The sequence below is a fragment of the Schistocerca americana genome, chromosome 2 (genome assembly GCF_021461395.2).
Source record: "Schistocerca americana isolate TAMUIC-IGC-003095 chromosome 2, iqSchAmer2.1, whole genome shotgun sequence".
Classification (NCBI taxonomy): Eukaryota; Metazoa; Arthropoda; class Insecta; order Orthoptera; family Acrididae; genus Schistocerca; species Schistocerca americana.
Window position 1 is genome coordinate 470,992,116 of NC_060120.1, and position 21,975 is coordinate 471,014,090.

General features: G+C 42.8%; 1 protein-coding gene across 1 annotated transcript in view; it reads right to left on the reverse strand.

Annotated features, from left to right (window-relative positions):
* The window catches only part of LOC124594104 (lysosomal acid glucosylceramidase-like), a 175,731-nt gene that overhangs the window by 122,007 nt on the left and 31,749 nt on the right, over positions 1–21,975 (reverse strand). Inside the window, exons 3-4 of the mRNA XM_047132455.1 lie at positions 12,842–12,983; positions 6,547–6,709 (exon numbers count right to left, since the gene is read on the reverse strand). Of these exons, the coding sequence (XP_046988411.1) occupies positions 6,547–6,709; positions 12,842–12,983 (305 nt within the window). The remainder of the gene's footprint in view (positions 1–6,546; positions 6,710–12,841; positions 12,984–21,975) is intronic.

Genomic DNA, 21,975 nt, shown 5'->3' on the forward strand with positions numbered 1-21,975 from the left:
ACTGGAAAACTTTTATGGAAGACACAGGAATTAAACACATTTTAATATCTGCTTACCACCCGTCAAGCAACCCAGCTGCAAGATACATGAGAGAGATTGGAAGACTGTGCAGAACCTACTGTAGCCAGAACCACACTAGTTGGTTAGAGTACATAAATAGTTATGAAGAAATAATGAACAGCTCACAGCACTCTTCCACTGGATTTTCCCCACAATAAATAATGTACAACCAATACCCCACTAGTTTCTTCACTGAAAACATAGAGTACCCACCTTGCAAAATTATGTCACCCCAAGAAAGAGAAGACTGTGTACGGGAAACCATGAAAAAATAAGGGGAATCAAGAAAAAGGAGACATGCAGCTAAAGGAAAAGCTACACAGTTCAAACCAGGGGACCTTGTAATTGTCAAGACACAAGAGAAATCAAAATTATTGTCAGCTGAACTTAAGAAGTTTTTTGATATTTACATTGGTCCATTTGAAATAAAAGAAAGCCCGCATCCTAATGCATATAGACTTATCTTTCCCAGATCAAGAAGGTTATTTGGATTAAGAAACATCACTGAATGGACACCATATAAACATGATTAAGCACATTTTCCTTTTTGAATACAGTTACTTACCCATTTTCTGTAAAGTATTTTACCAGCAAAGATTTTTACTGGGTGTGTCAAATAGCAACTACCACTCATCCTATAGACCCTGGAAAAGTTCCAGATCCCTGAGAGAATGTTTTTATATTTTTATTGTCACTATTGAATATTAAATTTTGAGACATCCTCTTATCTTGCAATGGGCAAATTTAACCATGCACCCAAAGAGGTGACAAACATTTATTACTTTTTTTTGTATTGTTGAATATGGGAGATACTTGCTTTTCTTAGGCATAAGATTTATGTAAAATTTTCTACAGCTAATCAGATGTTAATAAAGTTTGATATTTGTGTTATGTTGTGACCAATTTAAGTGTGCAATTTTGGTATTAATATGTTCTTGGACTATCTTGACTATGTGTCTCAATGGGAGACAATATTTTAAAAACTTTTTTTCAAATGCATATTATATTCATACATGTGACTTGTCTAGTGTTTGTGTGTATATATCATGTCCATACTTATAACTATGTTCTTTGTTTTCATTTCCATTATGTGGCTCAAAAAGCGCAGACAGTTGCAATATTTTCTTATGGACATATGACCTGTCCATCTATGTAATATATTTATATTCCTTCTATTATCTTGATTATTCTGTGACTCAATGAGAGCTGACTTTGAAATAATTTACATGCAATTTTTTATGCATCTTAACATAGTATGTAATATATTTGTGTCTGTTTTTGATCATTTTCCATGTGGCTCACTGGAAGCAAAGATTATACCATTTTTTTGGCTTTCATATATTACTAAATATTTTTATTATGCTGTCATACTGAGAGTCATAACCCAAAGTACATTTGAAACAACAAAACTAAAATATTTGGAGGAAAAAGTCATTTTGAAACGGTGTAACAGTCATTGTGTACATACACATTATGCCTAGTAAAACAAAAAATTTATTAAAGTTGAACTTTTCCAAATTTTTGCCATTTGACACATTTGTCCTAGTCGGCTAATATCATTAGCATTCTGTAAATGATATTACCCGAGGAGGGTATTGCAATGGAACCTATTAAAGGTTTTACTTTGCCGAAGTATGTGATACTCTCCAAATTCAACCAGTTTAACGAGTATTTATGATTATAGAAAAATTATTGAATATGTTAACAATGATTGTATAACATGTCTCCATAAACAGTCAACCCATTAAATTATGCTGAATAACTGACCACACAAAAGTTAATATCGCTTGATGACTGATGCAGCAAATGTCATCATGTAAAAACACTAAACTCATCTTAAATAATTAATATGAAGTACGAAAAATAGTGGCCAACTTACGTATTTTGGTTCTCCTTAAATAAAAATCACCCAGTGAAACCTATTTGTTCACTACGAGCCTTTTCACTCAGTATTCACCTAAACACTCATATTTTAGACGAAAACCAATGTAATTCTTAATAATTCATGTTATTTACTTATTTATGCAAATTAGCGAAGTCAATTGACAAACTTCTAAACAACTGCCTTTTTGTAACAAATAATTATTCTGTCAAGTCAAAAAATCTGTCTGTCATTTTAATAACCTGTTAATTATGTCACTTGATACAAAATAATAACTTTTCTGCACAAATTACAATAACAGATGTACCTGTGACTTATAAACTATATCTCTTTTTAGTAGTTCTATGACAATGGTATAAATACAAGCAGCAAGAAGGGTTGGGAGCGCAGTCGGAATGTCACTTTGGTAAAGTGTGTATGTGTGTTATTGTTCGAGGTGGATAAACAGTTCAAAGAACATGTAAAAGAAGTACTACTTTGTGTTGTATCATTGTCTTTGGTGGACAGCGGAATTAAGATGGCCACCAGAGTAATAAATATTTGAAGTTTAAATATTTGTTGGTTTCGCTCGTTATTTATCATCAAAAGCACATCAAAAACACGGGACCTCGTGATTTTACCCCTAGACAACCAGATTTAGAGCCAGCATCAGCATCGAGACACAGCAGCGATCCAACAAGCAGCAGCGATTACCACAATGCATTTTAATGGCGCCAACCTAACATCAAGTGCTATCAAGCTCCGTAAATGGGAGTGAAATAGTGCGATTATAGCAATATCTACGACTAGGCGGCCATTATAACCTCCACCATGTCACATGTATTTCATACGAAGTACTGTAATCCAATTCATATTAATAAAACATAATCATCGTATTCGATTCCATCGTTATCCCCTAATTAGTGCTAATCTTATATCAAACGTACAGAAGCATTCAAAGTGGCTTCCCACTTTTCAAGTTTTACGTCTGATGATATGCTGTGTCTGTTTGCTAGAAACTCTTCAATCCAGTCACATAGCAGGTCTGATATTTCGATCATTAGGCGACAGACTGGAACTGTATCGAAGGCCTTCGAGAAGCCATGGAACACTACATCAACGTGGACGCCAATATCTACTGTTCTCTGGGTCTCTTGGGCGAACAGAGCTCGATGGGTTTTCAGAACGCATGTTGATTCTAACAGAGAAGGTTTCCGGTCTCCATAAAATCCTAAAATATGAATATAAAACATGCTCCAGAATTCTATAACAGACTGACATTAGAGATACGGGCTTTCCCTCCGCTAATTTTGGTTTCGTTCAGTTTTTGTTTGTTTATGAGACTTTGAAGCTCTCTCCGCTGTCGTAGCGGCTTTCTAATCTGGCTGTTGAGCCATGGCAGGTCTTTCCCATCTCTCACAGCTTTTCTCAGGACATACCTGTCTACAGCACAATATACAACGCTCTTCTGCTTTCTCCATTTATGCTCATTGTTGTCAGTTCTGGAGATATAATTTTCGTGTATCACTCAGGTAATACGAACTTGGTTTCTTGTAGCTCTTTCTAACCTCAAATATCTCCCTGCCTTTCTTTACACTTACATTTACAGGCGTGTTCAGTGATACTGTAACGGCCTTAACATGACTGATACCCTTTTTTGTACTGAGTCGAAAAGCTCGGCCCTGTTGGTGGCCCGGAAATCTAATATGTTGTCTTCACGACTATTTTCTCTAATTATCTGATGAAGGCAATTTTCGGATAAAGCATTTAGCACAATTTCACATAATTCTCTTTCCGTACTACCTGCCTTTATCACTCGAGTCTCTTGGTCTGTAGCTCGTAAGTTTACATCTCCAACAAAAACTAGTAAGATGACCAGGAAATTTACTTAAAATTTTCTCGAAGCTTTCCCTTAAATGTACCGCCATTACTCCGCCTGAGACGCGTGTCTATAAGAGCATCCAATCCCCAAGATTAATCCTCCTTCACCCAAATTATTTCACATTCGGCACCCTGCTAAATATTATTGTGTTTTTTATAGTTACAAATACGCCTACGGCTTTCAATCTACCTTCGCGATATACTTTCCAATTTGAATTTCGATTTTCATTGCTGTTTACATCTGTTAGTAGTACTATGTGAGAAATGCTGCAATGCCTGCAGGTGCTGCTCTGTTTACTTAATGGGGACAGCATTCTTACCTATAAGAAAAATGAACGTATCGTATCAGGCCTGTAGAGGTATATCTCTTTCCTAAACACTCACACGTGCACACCAAACGTACTCCACTACCTTAGTAACTGCTTCCTGCGTGTAGTGTACGCCTGATCTCCTAATGGAAGTCTAGTTCTCTACCTAATGGAAGTCTAGTTCTCCAATGGAAGTCTAGTTCTCCGGTCGAGAAACCCGCATCCGATATCGTTACAGATTCGTCTGAGCCTCTCGTTTAAACCTTCCATTCGGCTCCAAACCAGAGGACGCAGATAGGTTCTGATAGAATCTTTTTTGTCGATCGAGTATACTGATATGAACATCTGTCATCTAACTACAGAATATACGGTGTGTCAACCGCACCCAGCACGCCATGCGCTACACATAGCTACGTGAGAGACAGCATACTTAAACCTCCTCACCAGGGCACCTCCGGAAAGATCAACTTCCATCGCTCGTTGTTCGCCGGTGTGTGGTGCCAAGCCTACGCAGCACCATTGGAAGCTAAATTCCATGACGTCACTCACTGCCTGTGACTCTGATTAGCCGGCGCATCTTTTCAAATAGACGCACTGAAGAGTCTTCGCCCAGATTCTGCTCGTCTTCGAACTCATGTCAGCATTAAACGCTACTTGTTTCTATCAAGGACATTATTCTCATTGTATGTAACTCAACACCACAAAATTACCTACAGCACTTCAAAATTATGTATATTTCAGTTATTAAGTGTACACGTTATACCAAAACTTGTAAAGTATTAAGTTTTCATTGATATATGATTATCCGTTACCGACCACCTCAACTAACGACACATCAACAGCAGTGCTCAAGGGAAACCTGTCGTATAATCCCACCCTCCAGTGTTCCATACCAACCAGCAGGCAAGGACGTAAACAGATCAGCCTATCACTATCAGTCAGAGTGGTCACAACAAAGAATATATTGCAGTGTTAAAATTTCAAGATGGCTGAGCTCTCTGATTCCATGATTGTTGAGATCCATCCTGAAAGGTCCTCAGCACGTAAACGGCCACCCTTAATGATTTCTGGAGAAGTATCATGCACAATGCAATGACGGCCTACATTCAGTAAACTAGGGAAACCATCGTCTGGCTGAAATTCGAACCTGGCTGATGAGGACAATAGGACTTAGAGGTAGATTGTGTCAGGAAAGCAAGAGACAAACTGATGTGAAAACACATGTGCAGGAAGCTGTATAATCAAAAACTACCCAACGTGAACGGCGAACTACAAACATTGACAGCAGAACCTCTGCTTCAAAATCATTAATTTCACAATGCCCTGAAGCGACGAAATTGATGCTGCTAGCATTCAGATGGACAGAACAATGTTGGGAGAACGTCATCACCAGACGAATAGTCACTCCAGTCTTGACCAATAGCTGTGTTTATGTTTGGACCACCACAGCGGGAGGCTATCATGATCACTCTCTTCATACTATAGTGAATCATGGTGGGTATTCATTGATGCTGTGAGACGCAGCGTCACTCTGTGATCTTGTCTACATGTTGTAGATAGGTTACACGGTAGGATATGTCAAAGAACTGTGTAACTCTTTTCACACAATGCCACAAAGTGTGTTCTACAATGCATAGCATATATACCAAAAAGATAATGCCTCCATGCATATGTTTGGAATTGTTCGAGACTGGATTAATGAACACAATGAAGTAATACTACGGCGCTTATAACAGCTCTCACCTCCACCCCACACCCCCAGCACCCTCTAATCCCCCACTCATATTAAAAACGAACCTTTGTGGGATATTTTCAGGACAAGTTGTAGAGTCGTTTTCCCGCCTCAAGGACGATATTTCTGAAATTGCGATCTTTTTGCGGCAGGGGTGGATACATATTTTGTATATCGCTCATCGGATAAAAAATGTAATTCATGCAATATAAGGGAAGAAAAGTGCACAAAGAAAACAGTTACGTCACGTTTCACAGTTACTCAAATTATTTAAGCGAACCATCTTTATTGTCATATCATAGTTAAATGTGGGCTAGAGTCTTCAATACTTTTTGTTAAGGAATATGCCTTTTACGTGAAACAACTGCGTAGATCAGTCTTGACTTTCGGCGGAAGTGAGACGTGACTTACCAGCAATAATCCCAAATAAATTCTCACATTTCGGAAAATAAATTTCATGCATTATCTCAATTGTGTGTCCATAACTGAAGAAACCTGTTAATAATCATATAGAAACAAAGCGCTTTCCTTGATATTACTTTGAAAATAAAAACGATTTCTATTTTTAAATCATATACATTAAGGAACTCTACAGACAGGTGCGTGACGTACTGCAGAAACAGGGTTCAACACAAACTTTCATCAATGTGCAGCTGAAGTCGTGATTCCTAGGTCCAATGCCGGAACACAATAATACAGATTACCTTGTATTCGATGTCTTCCGGCTGGAGAGCAAAGTTCTTCAGGGACGGGTCAGGCTTACTGCTGTCATCGTACGTGTAGTTGCGTACGGAGAAGTCGGTGCCACCCATGGGCAGACGGATCAGGGAGTACTGTGAGCTGCCGTCGCTGCTCCCGAAGTAGCTCCTGCAACACAGCGCCGCCTGTCAACACACCTGGCAGCGAGCCGTCCTACACACCAAGGTATTGCATCACGTGACTGGCGGAGAAGAGGAGCATAAATGGCAAATGGTGTTAAAAACAGTCACCAGACCTGTTCCAAGAACCTACTAAACATGCACACTAAATCGCTTGACCCAACAAACAGTATGTCAAATTCTGACCACCCACGAGACCTTCCTTCATCCCTTGCTAAGGTCTCCTTGGATAGAAGTGCCAGAGTGGCATATGGTCAGCATAGGTATATCCTGATTCCTTGACGTCATCAACAGCGGACACCACCTCTCTTTATAACAGCTATTCAGTAGCTGAGTCCATCAAGCTTCAGCCCTCTAACCTAGACAAATATTTCACGGTTTCTGTGACTCAGTTAAAAATCTCTTCAGAGCGCTGCGTTTCCCTCGCTATGAAACTCTACTCAAACCAGGTTTTACATCATTGCTTTATTTGGTGGCTAAAATCAACAGATTCATTGTTGAAAATTTCTTGCCTTCAGGACATGTGTAAATGTGAGCATTATGGTCATGAGCGTATAATCTCAACTTCTACACAATTAAGTCACTTTGATACCACGCTTGTCTATTTCCCATTCTTCTATTGGCAATGAAAATTTGGACAAACGTTCATTCTATAAATTTACCTCGAATCACTGATTAAGTTTTTCTTAATTACTGTTATTATTTTAAGCAATTAAATATTATTTTCCAAAATTAGACATCATGCTGATCATTTTGATACCCCATTTGTCGATTGCGCACACTTAGTCCGGCCATAAAAATTCGGACAAACACAAATAAGTTTTCCTTAATTACCATTATTAGTTTCAAAAAATTAAACCTTTTTCTGCAAAACTAAGACTCCTAACACTCATGCTGGTCAGTTTTGGTACCCCGTTCGTCTATTTCCTACTCTTTGATGGCTACGAAGATTCGGGCAGAAAGTTTCCCCCAAATTGTAAGTAAGATTTTTCTAATTACCCAGATTAGTTTCAAAAAACCAAATTTTTCTGTGGAAAACTAAATCTAGTGCTGGTCTGTTTGATAGCCCCTCTTTCCACTTCCTAATTGATGTGACTATTGAGATGCGTACAAAATCCATTGTGTTACTCCTAGGGGGCTTGTTTCCGCTTGCCTCAAACGTTTGACCAAAAATTCTATTCCAAAAATTGTAAAAATAGCAGGAGCAAACTCTTAGAAGAAAAGTTAAAAACAATGGTCAAATGTGTAAAAACAAAAGTTCATCAAAAAATCATGTCATTCATGTCAGAAGAGATGGTAAGTGGAGAAGAAGGATAGTGGTGAGTATGCTGGGACAGTCACAAACCAACCGTAACTCATACAGTCGAGAGCCAGCACCATACAACAATGGCAAATCTAACATTGCTGAAGAAAAAACGACTTAACCTTTTGTGGAGTGCTCATACGCCAGGATGTGGAGATGAGGCATAAGTTTCGGAGATAACAAAGGTGGTTTTATTCTGGATTCCAAAACCCCATCTCATTACTCCTCTTTTGGTTACAAAAAACCTATTTTTCAACATAATCTCCGCCCAATGCGACGGCCTTGCACCCCCTTACTTGGAGGTCCTGCACGCCCACATGGTACCACTCTACTGATCGATGTCGGAGCAGCCGTCCGAAGTGGCCGAGTGGTTCTAGGCGCTTCAGTCCGGATCCGCGCTGCTGCTAGGGTCGCAGATTTGAATCCTGCCTCGTGCATGGATGTGTGTGATGTCCTTAGGTTAGTTAGGTTCAAGTAGTTCTAAGTTCTAGGGGACTGATGACCTCAGATGTTAAGTCCCATAGTGCTCAGAGCCATTTGAACCATTTTGATGTCGGAGCCAATGTCTTGCTGCATCAGTCGCCTCCCCATGATCCACGTACTGCTTCCCACAGAGTGCATCCTTCCTTGGGCCAAACCGATGGAGGTCAGCAGATGCGAGATCTGGGCTGTAGGGCGGATGACTCCTATGAAGCTTTATGGGCTCCTCTCGGCGGCGTAGACTTGTGTAAGGCCAGTTGTGCAGCAAGGTGTTTGATTGTGATCCATCGATCACCTCGAATGAGAGTGTCACACGTGCCAACAATGCAGGAGTCACAGCTGTGTGCAGCCGGCCGGCACGCTACAGATCGGTCAGGTTTGCGCGCAATGACTCAGAATGCTTTTGTTCATCGCCACGTCTCCGTAAACGTTATATTATCCTTACGAGTATATGCAGTGTTGTGGATTTCAGCAAAAGAAACTCAATGACAGCTCTCTGTTTGAAACCCGCCTCATTTACAGACGCCAAACTGAAGGCTACAAATTGCGCCGTCACCTATTGGAGCTTCATGAAACTATAGGGGCTGAATCGTAAATATTTCACGATTTAGCACAACAAATTTTGCATTTTTTCAACAGAAACTGGCCGAGAAAAACGCCCTCCCAGTATATGTGGTGTATGATTAATCAGTTCTGCGAAGCCTTGATCCGGGCAAATAGATCTTCCTATGACTAGACTTGTAAAAAAGTCTCTTCATGCGGCCCCACAAGAAAAAGTCTAAAGGGATTAAATCTGGGGACCCTGGTGGTCAAGCGTGTGGTACGCCTCAACTAATCCACCTTTCACCACAGATTACGTTCAGACGCGAACTGCAAAATGTACTGCAGCGCCTTCGTGCTGAAACTATAATTAATGCCGAATTTCCAACGGTACATCTTCCAAAAACTCTACCAGTAGTTTTTGCAGGAATATCAAGTACCTGGCACCCATTAGGTGGGGAGGAAGTATGTATGGCGCAATCACACGACCATCGCAAATACCTGCCCAGACATCGATGCCGAAAGTGTGCTGAAATATTCGTGTACACGTGGATTTGGAGTGTACTTGATTACAAATCTCGCAATTTCGAGCGTTCAAAATACCTACCCTGTTGAAGTGCCCTTCGTCGGTGAATAAAATTCGTCCTGGAAACTGAAGAAAATCCACACAACGGTGTAAGAACAACGTGCAGAAATTGAAAGGAGCATGGCGTGTGCCTTCTGGAGGTAATATGAGTGCAATTGGTGTTCATGCAGAACACGCCAGACAGACGAGTAAGACACATGCAAGTCACGTGCAATGGCTCGAGTGCTCGTCGATGGGTTCTCTTCACCTGGACGAGGCACTTCCTCTTCCATGGGATGAGTAACTTCCTCTTCCAGTACCATAGGGTGCCGCCTTCTTGCAGCACCACAGTTTGCTCTATCGCTTGTGAATTTCCCACCTTGCTGCAGTCGTTCTACTCTGGCAAATATGGGACAAGATGGAGTCACATGACTTGGAAAGTACTCGTGGTACAGTCGTTGACCTTCACAGTCAATTAACAACATATCGGTGCACTCTTCGAACGTTTAGTCAGGCACCATGTTACTGCAGTACTAGTCACTGAAATATATCTGACGCATCATCAAGAAGCTTGGAAATAAGGCAGATGGCAACATAGCACATCAGGTGATATCGCGTTATCGTACCATTCATGAATGTGGATGGCCTACCATGACAGGCAAACATGAAACATATGGTACGCGACTGAGTAGCTCTTATTTTCCTTGTAACATGAATACAGACTATTTCCGCACATCAGTTCCTACGTAAAACTTGATCTCCTACGTTCCCTTTACAACCTCTAAAAGTGTGAAACATCTTGTATACACACTGATCAGTCGGAACATAATGACCCCCTACCTATTAATCGGTACGTCCACCTTCGACACGGATAACAGCGGCGACGCGTCGTAGTATGGAAGCACTGAGGCCTTGGTAGGTTGTTGGACGGAGTTGGCACCACATCTGCACACACAAGTCACCTAATTCCTGCAAATTCTGGGGAAGGGAGCGATGAGCTCTGAAGCCACGTTTTGTCACATCTCAGATGTGATCGATCGGGTTCAGATGTGGCGAATTGGGGGGGGGGGGCAGCACATCAACTGGAATTCGCCAGTGTCTTCCTCGAACTATTCCATCACACTCCTGGCCTTGTGGCATTGTACATTATCTCGTTGAAAAATGTCACTGCCTTCGAGGAACATGATCGTCATAAAGGGGTGTACTTGGACTGCAACCAATGTACCATACTCCCTGGGCATCATGGTGCCTTGCGCGACCTCCATTGGACCCGAAGATGCCCATGTTAATGATCTCCACAGCATAATGGAGCCGCCACCACCTTTTCTCCCTCCCATAATACAGGTGTCAAGGAAGACGAGAGATCCGCACACTCCCATCAGTTTGATGAAGGAGGTATCGGGATTCATTAGATCATGAAACGGTCTACCACAGCACCAATGTCCACTGCCGATGGTCATGTGCCGATTTCAGTCGTAGTTGCCTATGTAGTGATGTTAACATTGGCACATGCTTGGGTCTTCGGCTATGGAGGCTCATTGTTAAGAGTGTTCTGTGCGCTGTGTGTTCAGACACACTTGTACCCTGTCCGCTGTTAAAGTCTTATGTTAGTTCCGTCACAGTTCGCCACGTGTTGAAGACACTCACCACAGCACTCCTCGAACACCCGACAGGTCGTGCAGTTTCCAAAATGCTCGTGCCAAGCCTCCGGGCCATCACAGTCTGTCCTTTGTCAGACGCAGGCAGATCTACACATGGACAGGACGCTCACTGACACACCGTACACCGCGCATGTGTCTGACTAGCGGTCATTTCTTTCCAGTTGACGCTGCTATTACCTGGACGAGCTTATATCGACAGTAGGTCGGTGGTGAGTTTATATCAACAGTAGATCGGTGGTCACAATGTTCTGACTGATCAGTATATACAGCGTGTTTTACTAAATGTGTTTGCCACTGTGACTTACACATAATAACTCGAGAATGCAAAGAACTATTGTTTTGCTCTCAATTTTAAATGAGATTTCGATATCTCATCTCATTCACTGCAATGTATGAGCTAAAATCAATCATCCGAAAAGTTTATGCAATGTATTTTTTCCTTTGAAATTTTTTTTAAAATTTCGCGCAATTTTTTACTTTGTTGATGCACCACAGTTAGTACGGCATATAATGAAAAGAAATTCAGTCCTTTGTGATGTAAAAATGTTAGACTGTAAGATGTACAAGGATAAAAAATTTTCACCTAGTCATTTTCTTAAAAAGCATTTCACACCAGCTGATAAGTCCGCATGGATGGAACTGGGCGCCCTACTGTCCATCTGATATGGAGACCCAATAACTCGTGGACGAAATGAGATATAGTTCTTCTCCCAGTTTCAAATAAAATTTCAATATCATATCTACGTTACATTTATTGCAATGTACGAGCTAAAACCAACCGTATGCAAAGTTCACGCAATCCCTTTTTACCTCTGGGAACTCTTTAAAATTTTTTGCGATGTTTTACTTAATTTGATACAGCGCAGTGAGTATGACGGGTTCCAAAAAGAATTTCAGTTCTTTATGGAGCGAAGATACCAGGCTGCAAGACACGAAAAACTCAATTTTTTTCGCCAAACAGATTTCGAAAAATCTGATGACAAGTATTTCAAATAGGTCGGAACGCCATCTCTTTGTACAGGCAATATTTTATTCAAATTGATGCAGAACAGTAAATACGATGGGTAACGAAAAGAACTTCAGCTCTTTGTCGAGTGAAGATATCAGGCTGCAAGATGTGCAAAAATAAAATTTTGTCACCTAATAATTTTCTTAAAATCGGGTGATACGTATTTTATATCGGACAGAACGCGTCTTTAAGCACAGGCACCAGCATTTAGCCAGCATTACAGCCATAACGAAGCCGCACTCAGCACAGAATGCAAAGAAAGCGCTACTGAGTAGATTATGGCAGCATTTAAAAATTTTTAATTCGTGTAATAATTACAATAAATATTGAAAATCTGATTTTTGATGGCGCTGGAAGCTGTTAAATAGGCAACAGAGAACCGAGCCTGGGGAACCAAGTACTGGGAAGTAGTTTAGCTATTCAGATGACGCTGGAATTAAACGGTGTCGATTTTCGTTGGCACATCTCTGTTTCTTTTCATTCCCGGTGTAAATACGATTTTCTGGCAGCCCAGCCTAGAGCTGAGCGAGACAAGTAGTGCATGTAAGTGAGGTTGGCCCTACCTGAGCAGCTGCTGCTGGGTTGCTGAGCTGAGCGCCCTGATGTTGATGGCGGTGGAGTCCGACATACCGCCGCCGAAGCCCAGCATCCGCTGGAACTGCTGGCTTGTATCCACCCGTAGGCGTGCCGCTCCAGACTGCAGCTCTGCGACCACACAACAGGGCTACAGCACGACTGGCATCTGCGTGTGTCAGCTGGATGGCTTTGTTTGCCTGTCTGTTGTTATTGTTGTCTCTAGTCTTTCCACACATGCCTATGCTTTTTGAGCCTCTTCACCTACATGTAGAAAGTGCCACCTACACCCATCTGAATCTGCTTGCTGAAGTCAAGCTCTAATATATAATCTGTCGCCGTACCATTCCCACCACACACCTTGCTTGCCATCATTTATTGCCACTGATGCCCTCTGTATCAACATCCCACATTTACATGATCTTTCTGCTGCTGAACACATCCTCACCTGATTCCTAACCTATGGCACCGTAACTGCTCATCTTAATCAACTTTATACACTCCTGAAAATGGAAAAAAGAACACATTGACACCGGTGTGTCAGACTCACCATACTTGCTCCGGACACTGCGAGAGTGCTGTACAAGCAATGATCACACGCACGGCACAGCGGACACACCAGGAACCGCGGTGTTGGCCGTCGAATGGCGCTAGCTGCGCAGCATTTGTGCACCGCCGCCGTCAGTGTCAGCCAGTTTGCCGTGGCATACGGAGCTCCATCGCAGCCTTTAACACTGGTAGCGTGCCGCGACAGCGTGGACGTGAACCGTATGTGCAGTTGACGGACTTTGAGCGAGGGCGTATAGTGGGCATGCGGGAGGCCGGGTGGACGTACCGCCGAATTGCTCAACACGTGGGGCGTGAGGTCTCCACAGTACATCGATGTTGTCGCCAGTGGTCGGCGGAAGGTGCACGTGCCCGTCGACCTGGGACCGGACCGCAGCGATGCACGGATGCACGCCAAGACCGTAGGATCCTACGCAGTGCCGTAGGGCACCGCACCGCCACTTCCCAGCAAATTAGGGACACTGTTGCTCCTGGGGTATCGCCGAGGACCATTCGCAACCGTCTCCATGAAGCTGGGCTACGGTCCCACACACCGTTAGGCCGTCTTCCGCTCACGCCCCAACATCGTGCAGCCCGCCTCCAGTGGTGTCGCGACAGGCGTGAATGGAGGGACGAATGGAGACGTGTCGTCTTCAGCGATGAGAGTCGCTTCTGCCTTGGTGCCAATGATGGTCGTATGCGTGTTTGGCGCCGTGCAGGTGAGCGCCACAATCAGGACTGCATACGACCGAGGCACACAGGGCCAACACCCGGCATCATGGTGTGGGGAGCGATCTCCTACACTGGCCGTACACCACTGGTGATCGTCGAGGGGACACTGAATAGTGCACGGTACATCCAAACCGTCATCGAACCCATCGTTCTACCATTCCTAGACCGGCAAGGGAACTTGCTGTTCCAACAGGACAATGCACGTCCGCATGTATCCCGTGCCACCCAACGTGCTCTAGAAGGTGTAAGTCAACTACCCTGGCCAGCAAGATCTCCGGATCTGTCCCCCATTGAGCATGTTTTGGACTGGATGAAGCGTCGTCTCACGCGGTCTGCACGTCCAGCACGAACGCTGGTCCAACTGAGGCGCCAGGTGGAAATGGCATGGCAAGCCGTTCCACAGGACTACATCCAGCATCTCTACGATCGTCTCCATGTGAGAATAGCAGCCTGCATTGCTGCAAAAGGTGGATATACACTGTACTAGTGCCGACATTGTGCATGCTCTGTTGCCTGTGTCTATGTGCCTGTGGTTCTGTCAGTGTGATCATGTGATGTATCTGACCCCAGGAATGTGTCAATAAAGTTTCCCCTTCCTGGGACAATGAATTCACGGTGTTCTTATTTCAATTTCCAGGAGTGTACTTACTACTGCTTTACCTTTGTGGGTTAGACTTACAAACAGATCAGGGGCACAGCCATCGGAACCAGAATGGCCCCTTCCTATGCCTACCCTTTCGTAGGTCGCTTGAAGGGGGCTTTCCTGGGATCCATAAGCCTCCAGCCCCTGGTTTGGTTTAGAGTTGTTGATTACATCTTTGCCATATGGACTCATGGTGAGGCTTACCTATTAAAATTTCTTGATTTTCTAAATAGATTCCCCTAGTTAAATTTCACATGGTCCAACCCCAAATACCATGTTACTTTCCTTGTCGTTGGTCTAATCCTCACTCACTGTCAGCTCCACACTTTTATTCGTATTAAAACTTTTAACAAACAACATTACTTTCATTTTGACAGTTGCCATTTCACATGCCATCCATGTGAAGTATTCCCTCCCATACAACTTTGGCACTCGAGACAAATGTATTTGTTCAGATGCAAACTCTTTACAGCAGTACCACCATTCTCACCGTAGCCTTCAATTGGACATAATTACCCCACCAATACAGCTCAAAAGCAGATTTCCTGGACCATCACATCCAATCTTAGTACTGCTGACCCCTCCAGAAAACAACTAAGGAGTACATATCACTCAGTATTATTCTAGTCTTGAGTGTAGTAATCAGCTATTTCGACAAGTCTATGACTTCCTAAAATCATGCCTGTAAATGAGGTCCCTTCTGTTTGACATTTTGCCCACCAAAGCCACATTAGCTTTCCGCCGCCCTCGCAATCTCCGAAATATCCTTGTCAGGCCATATGCTCCTTCCGCGCCCATCTCCCTACCCTATGCCTTCGATCGCTGTGACTGTATCCAAAGTCGGCCGCTGTGGTCGAGCGGTTATAGGCGCTTCAGTCCGGAACCGCGCAACTGCTACGGTCGCAGGTTCGAATCTTGCCTCGGACATCGATGTGTGTGACGTCCTTAGGTTAGTTAGGTTTAGGTAGTTCTAAGTTCTAGGGGACTGATGATCTCAGATGTTAAGTCCCATAGTTCTCAGAGCCATTTGAACCATTTGAACTGTATTGAATGTAAGACTTGCCTTACGCACCCTCCTACCACCACCTATACCAGCCCTGTAATGAGAAAACATTTACTGTCAAAGGGAGAGCCACCTGTGAAATTACATGTTATATACTAGCTGTTATGTAAACACTGTTCAGTCTTTTACATCGGCGTGACTACCGCCAAATTATCAGTTAGCACGAATGGGCATAGGCAGAGGATGTATACTGGCAACAAACAATATCCTGTTGCAGAGCATGCTCTACAACATGACAGCCGTGACCTTTATGTCTGTTTCACCACATGGGCCATCTGGATTCTTCCCCCAAATACTAATTTCTCAGAACTCCATAGGTGGGAACTAGAGGTACATCACGTCCTTCGTTCTCGCCACCCACCTGGCCTTAATTTGCGTTAATTTCTTTGGGCTTAACATTTTTTCACAGTAACCACTCCTTTCTTCACTTCGTTTTTATTTTCTACCTATTTTATTTCCTGCCCTGCAATTAACTTTCCCTTCTTATTAAGTCCTGCACGATGGTTTGGCAGTAATCCCTGGTTTGCGTACTGTCCTGCCTTCCTCTTTTCAGCTGTCAGGTTTTCAAATCTCGTCCAGTGCAGTCCCCAACAATCAGTCTTTCCTTCTCATCCCGTCCGGTAATTCTCCCATGATACGGGGCTCTAGACCACTTTTCTGAACTCTAACCCTTTTCTTGACCCTCACCAGTCCCTTACCTCCACCCCTCTTCCTTCTCCTTCAACCCTTCTGCCAGAAGACGAAGCCACTGGCTCCGAAAGCCTGCAAACCTTAATACATTTATAAGTGAGTTCTCTTGCCGCCGCTTGGTAAGTAGATTCTTTATTTAATCAGTAACGTTATAGTTTCAAAAATTACGCTAGAGTATAGCCACACCTGCAGCTGCAGCTTACAGTACACTGCTGTTACAGAACCAGTCTCCGACAACGTCTGCTAGAAATGTGTCTTTTACAGTTGTAGAACATGAAAACTAGTGGAGATAGTATTTTTGATGTAGCCATTTCTGTGTATAAAGATCAAAACGATAAAGATGATGCTTGGAAATAAATCGGAGAATTTTTTCAGAAAGCAGATAAGAATAATAATGCGTCCACCCCATTTGTGAGATATAATAGCAATGTGCACCGCAGTTACATTTAACTTTATATAACGAGAAATAGCCATTCTCGTAGCTACTAATAACCTGGTTATTTTGCCGCACTACCGCTACTGCGAGGCTATTTTTTTTCTTTTTTCACTATGGGACTTAACTTCTGAGGTCATCAGTCCCCTAGAACCTAGAACTACTTAAACCTAACTAACCTAAGGACGTCACACACATCCATGCCCAAGGCAGGATTCGAACCTGCGACCGTAGCGGTCGCGCGGTTCCAGACTAGTGCCTAAAACCGCTCGGCCACCCCGGCCGGGTGCGAGGCTATTGAAATAGTCCATGAATGACTCTCGCACATTGTCAATTTCTATATTTTCAAAAGCGCACGCCCTTAACAAGAGGTATAAGATTTTGAGATGGTGATGGCTCAGTTTTATATATATCGAAATATGGTTTTCTGTTGCTCTGTAGCCGCGCGGGATTAGCCTAGCGGTCTAAGACGCTTCAGTCATCGACTGTGCGACCGATCCTGGCGGAGGTTCGAGTCCTCCTTCAGGCATGGGTGTGTGTGTTTGTCCTTAGGATAATTTAGGTTGAGTAGTGTGTAAGCTTAGGGACTGATGGCCTTAGTAGTTAAGTACCATAAGATTTCACACACATTTTAACACTTTTTGTTGCTCTACAAAAAAAATTACTATGTATATTGTGCAGACAAGAAGTTACAATGATTAAATTCACTGTTATATCAGGATTTACGGCAATTTGCAAATAAAACATGCGCACTATCTGAGTTAATAAAGCCGGCCGGAGTGGCCGAGCGGTTCTAGGCGCTACAGTCTGGAACAGCGCGACCGCTACGGTCGCAGGTTCGAATCCTGCCTCGGGCATGGACGTGTGTGATGGTTAGTTCGGTTTAAGTAGTTCTAAGTTCTAGGGGACTCATGACCACAGCAGTTAAGTCCCATAGTGCTCAGAGCCATTTGAACCATTTTAGTTAATAAAGCACAGGCCCTTTCAGACATTCTGCAAGCTCGACAGAGCCGGTAGTTAAAAACTGATTTCTTGTTGTCGACCCTTGGAGTTTGTCGAGAAGAGGGGTTCATAACGTTTGCACTAAATCGAAATACAGTGGCCATCAGCACGCACCGCGAACAAGGCATCACTGTGACGATGTAGGGAGTCGGTTTCTGGAGATCTAGGCCGCGTCTGGCAGACGGTCCGCAAATACGTCCACAGAAGCATGACATAAAATAATTGCTAAAACCTGCAGCGTTCTGTGTGTTTCTTTACTGTCCGATCTATTCATCCAAGTTGCCCCCCGTAGCAACAGCTAGCCGCAGGCTGGGTGCTGGTCATAAAAGAGCCGACTCTGGACAGCCGAGTCGACAGGTACCATCGCCAGGCACCTGGGAGGGTGAAAGTTGTGGAACGTTCAGCTCGATTTTGAGGATGTGCCACCACGACTTTGTGGCACCAGTAGAGGGAGTTGTTGAACCCCCCCCCCCCCCCCCCCTCGTCGCACAGCGTGTGCAGCACATTTTTAAATGGTCAGAGACCGTAATAACAGAGAGATTGGGAGTCACGCGCCATTTCTTTCAGGAAATTGGAACTTGAGTTAACTCGCGCAGGTCAGAGCTGCAACATTTTTCGAGAGTGTACGTCTGTACTACATTGTCATTTTGTTTAAATTTGCCGAATTCAGCGACTTCGGGAGAGGAAAGGCAAGGTAGTTATGCAGTATCGCAATGGGAGCTCATACAACAGCCTTGCAGATTGGCGGATAGATAGATAGTGACGGCTTCTCCACGTAGAGCAGCGAGGAGAGTCGCTCTTGGGTTCCACTCGTCTGTGCTGAGCGTCACTCGCCGTCATTCTGCTGAGGGCATTTCTTCACGGTACGACTTCTGAGGCATTTCGACAGCAGCTGTGACTTCATCCCCTAAAATCACCTAGAGTGCCCTCGTACAACGACATGATGATAAGCTCATGAGGCAAAACAGATTGTGGGTTGATAGTGCTGAGTAGTATAAGGTGTGGTTGCTCTAAATTTGATGGGATCTTGTCGCAAATTACGTTATACACGTTGATTCGCTTGTGACTTAAGTATATGGGCTCCTGCATATATTTTCCTTTTCCCCTTCATGATGGATGTAGTAATCATGTCCAGTTCCAAATCATGTGTTTAATTATTTCCGGCGGAACGCGAATTAATACCAGATGCTTCCCTTATCATTCCAGCAGACTTTGTCACCCAATATTGATTTACGGCAACTGAATATTAGACGAATTCTTGTCTCTTACTTTTGGCTTATAGAAGTTGACATCTAGTACAAATCATGTTTAGGTTTTCCTTGTCAATTTTATGTCAATAAATGTTGGTAGAAGTGAATCCATCTTTAATTTCTTTAGTTAGATGAACTCCTTAATTAGTATTAATTTTGCCAAGGACCACACTCATGACTAATTTTTCAGGGCCATTAGTTTCCCAATAGTTTCCGTTGTCCACAGTTTGCGTATTACATCTGATTAGGTGGCGAGATATATGCATATCTAGAGGGTTTACCAAATTCAAATGCCTCTGAGCGCTATGGGACTTAGCTTCTGTGGTCATCAGTGCCATAGAACTTAGAAATACTTAAACCTAACTAACCTAAGGACATCACACACATCGATGCCCGAGGCACCGTAGCGGTCACGCGGTTCCGGACTGAAGCGCCTAGAACCGCACGGCCACACCGGTCGGCTTACCCAATTCAGATCAGAGACATAGCTTCTCTGTAGCCATAGCGTAGTGGCAATTTCAATTCCAAACTTGACTCCAGACGAATCTTGCAAAGTTATATTCGATAATAAGAAGTAGTCAGTTTAATTTCAGAAACTCTCATTAGTGAAGAACAGACAGGATTTACGTAAGTAAGATCCATCACAGTTTTTTTTTTTTTTTTTTACTCTCCAAGAAGTAACAGAGAAAACACAAGAACATAGCATAAAAGCAAACATATCATTTAAGGCTCTGGTCACAGCAGCTGACAGTGAGAACAGAAACAAAATTTGGATTGTATGGAAAGCAGTGGATACTCCAGAAACTTAGTAATGGTCATAAAAAGCCCACAAAAAACTAAAAAATTATAATTAATACATATGAAACAAGAATACAAGAAATTTCAATAAACAAAGGAATATGAAAAAGATGTCCAATATCAAACACTTTTTTAATATATTACACATTAATGATATAATCCTAAACTGGTGGCAACACATACAAAAATGTATTAGACTAATCAAACGACACCTTGTTAAGTGTTTTAGTCCATGCAGAAGGCGTGTTAATAGTGTAACAACAACAAAATACGACGTACAAGCCCCACCTGAATTACCTTTGTAAACTATGTGATGGTAACTTTTCTAAAAACAAGATTGAAGTGATGGTGTCCTGGGGAAAAGATCTGGTCCAGTCCAAAAGTATTGTGGATGATGTGATTTTAGAAAAATGTACTCCTTCAGTTATCTATAAAGTGAAATTTACCTACACAGTAATGAAGATCTAGATTCGCTAGATCTGGAAATGTACGTGGCACCATTCATAATATATTTAAAAATAAAATCAGACAAGAAATGAGAGTAAAATTTTATATAATCAGCTCTACAAACACTTCTTCATGGGAGAGAATGCTAGGTACCCACAAAAAGAATATTTGATAAAATACAAAGTGTATAAATGAAATTTCTAGGAAGAAAACAAGACTCCTCAAGAATAGCCCACAAAAAGAACAGCCTGACAGGAATTAAAAAAACATAGTCATCTGAAAGATAGCCAAATTCCGCCACCTAGAATGAGTACATACAATAATGGACAGTAAACGCCTTTCCAAAGTAGCTTTATCTTAAAACTGGCACGAGAAGGGATGTTGTAAGATATAAGAACAGATGAAGAGATGATTTGAAGAGATGGGGCAGGCTCAATGGCTAATCCATGAAGTGCAGAAGAAGAAGTAGAAGAAAAAGAAGGAGGAGGAGGAGCAGCAGAAGAGGGAAACGAGGAAGTAAAATTCTTATTAAAAATGCGCTTGTTAAGGTTGCAGGGACTGCTAGCTTTTCCAGCTGCACAATAAATAGAATGAAGGAGAATGAAAATGTAGCTACAAGTACGTCCCCAGGCAGTAATACTTCAGAAAAGATGCAGAAGATGGACAAGAATTTTTTTTATATTCAGTTGGTATTGACGAAGAGGTTGTCAGATGACTGACACATAATTTCCTCATGATGTATTCTCTTTATTATAGATTGTCAGTTTAGTAGTGAGCATGAGTAACACAGAAGTTTATCCAGAGGAGAGAGGGGTACAAAATTCTAAAATACTTATTTTTGATGCAAAAGTGTTGGTCAGCTTGGAGACGTGTGGTGCCTCAGGAACTATATTTCATAGGTGAGGTTCAGCAGAATCACGAGAAACCACTTGTAGAAATGTATGAAATTTCTGTAGTGAGTGATAACTCTGTACTCCTGACTTAAGGGGAAGGAACGAAGAAAGATTAGGGTTTAACGTCCCGTCAACATCGAGGTCATTAGAGACGAAGCACAAGCTCCGATTGTTTCCAGGATAGAGGGCCAGTCATCGGCCGTGCCCTTCCAATCTTATTGGTATTTGCCTGAAGCGATTTAGGGAAATCACAGAGAAACCACATTTGGACGCAGACTGGAACCATTGTGCTCCAGAATGCGAGTCCATTGTGTTAACCATTTTGCCACGTCGCTCTGTCAGATTCAAGAGGGGGAGGGGGGGGGGGGAGAGGGACAAGTGAAGCTGTCCGCTGCCCTACAGCTTTTACCCCTTCTTTGTTGGAAGAGATTTCCTCGTGGAAGCACATGGATGGATTTGTTTTTCTTTGGTTTATCTATTATTAACACACATATTTACGTTACGGGAGCCGCGCTGTCCAGGGCACCTTGTCACGGTCCGCGCGGCTTCTCCCGGTTCGAGTCCTCCCTCGGGCATGGGTGTGTGTGTTGTCCTTAGCGTAAGTTAGTGTAAGTTAGATTAAGTAGT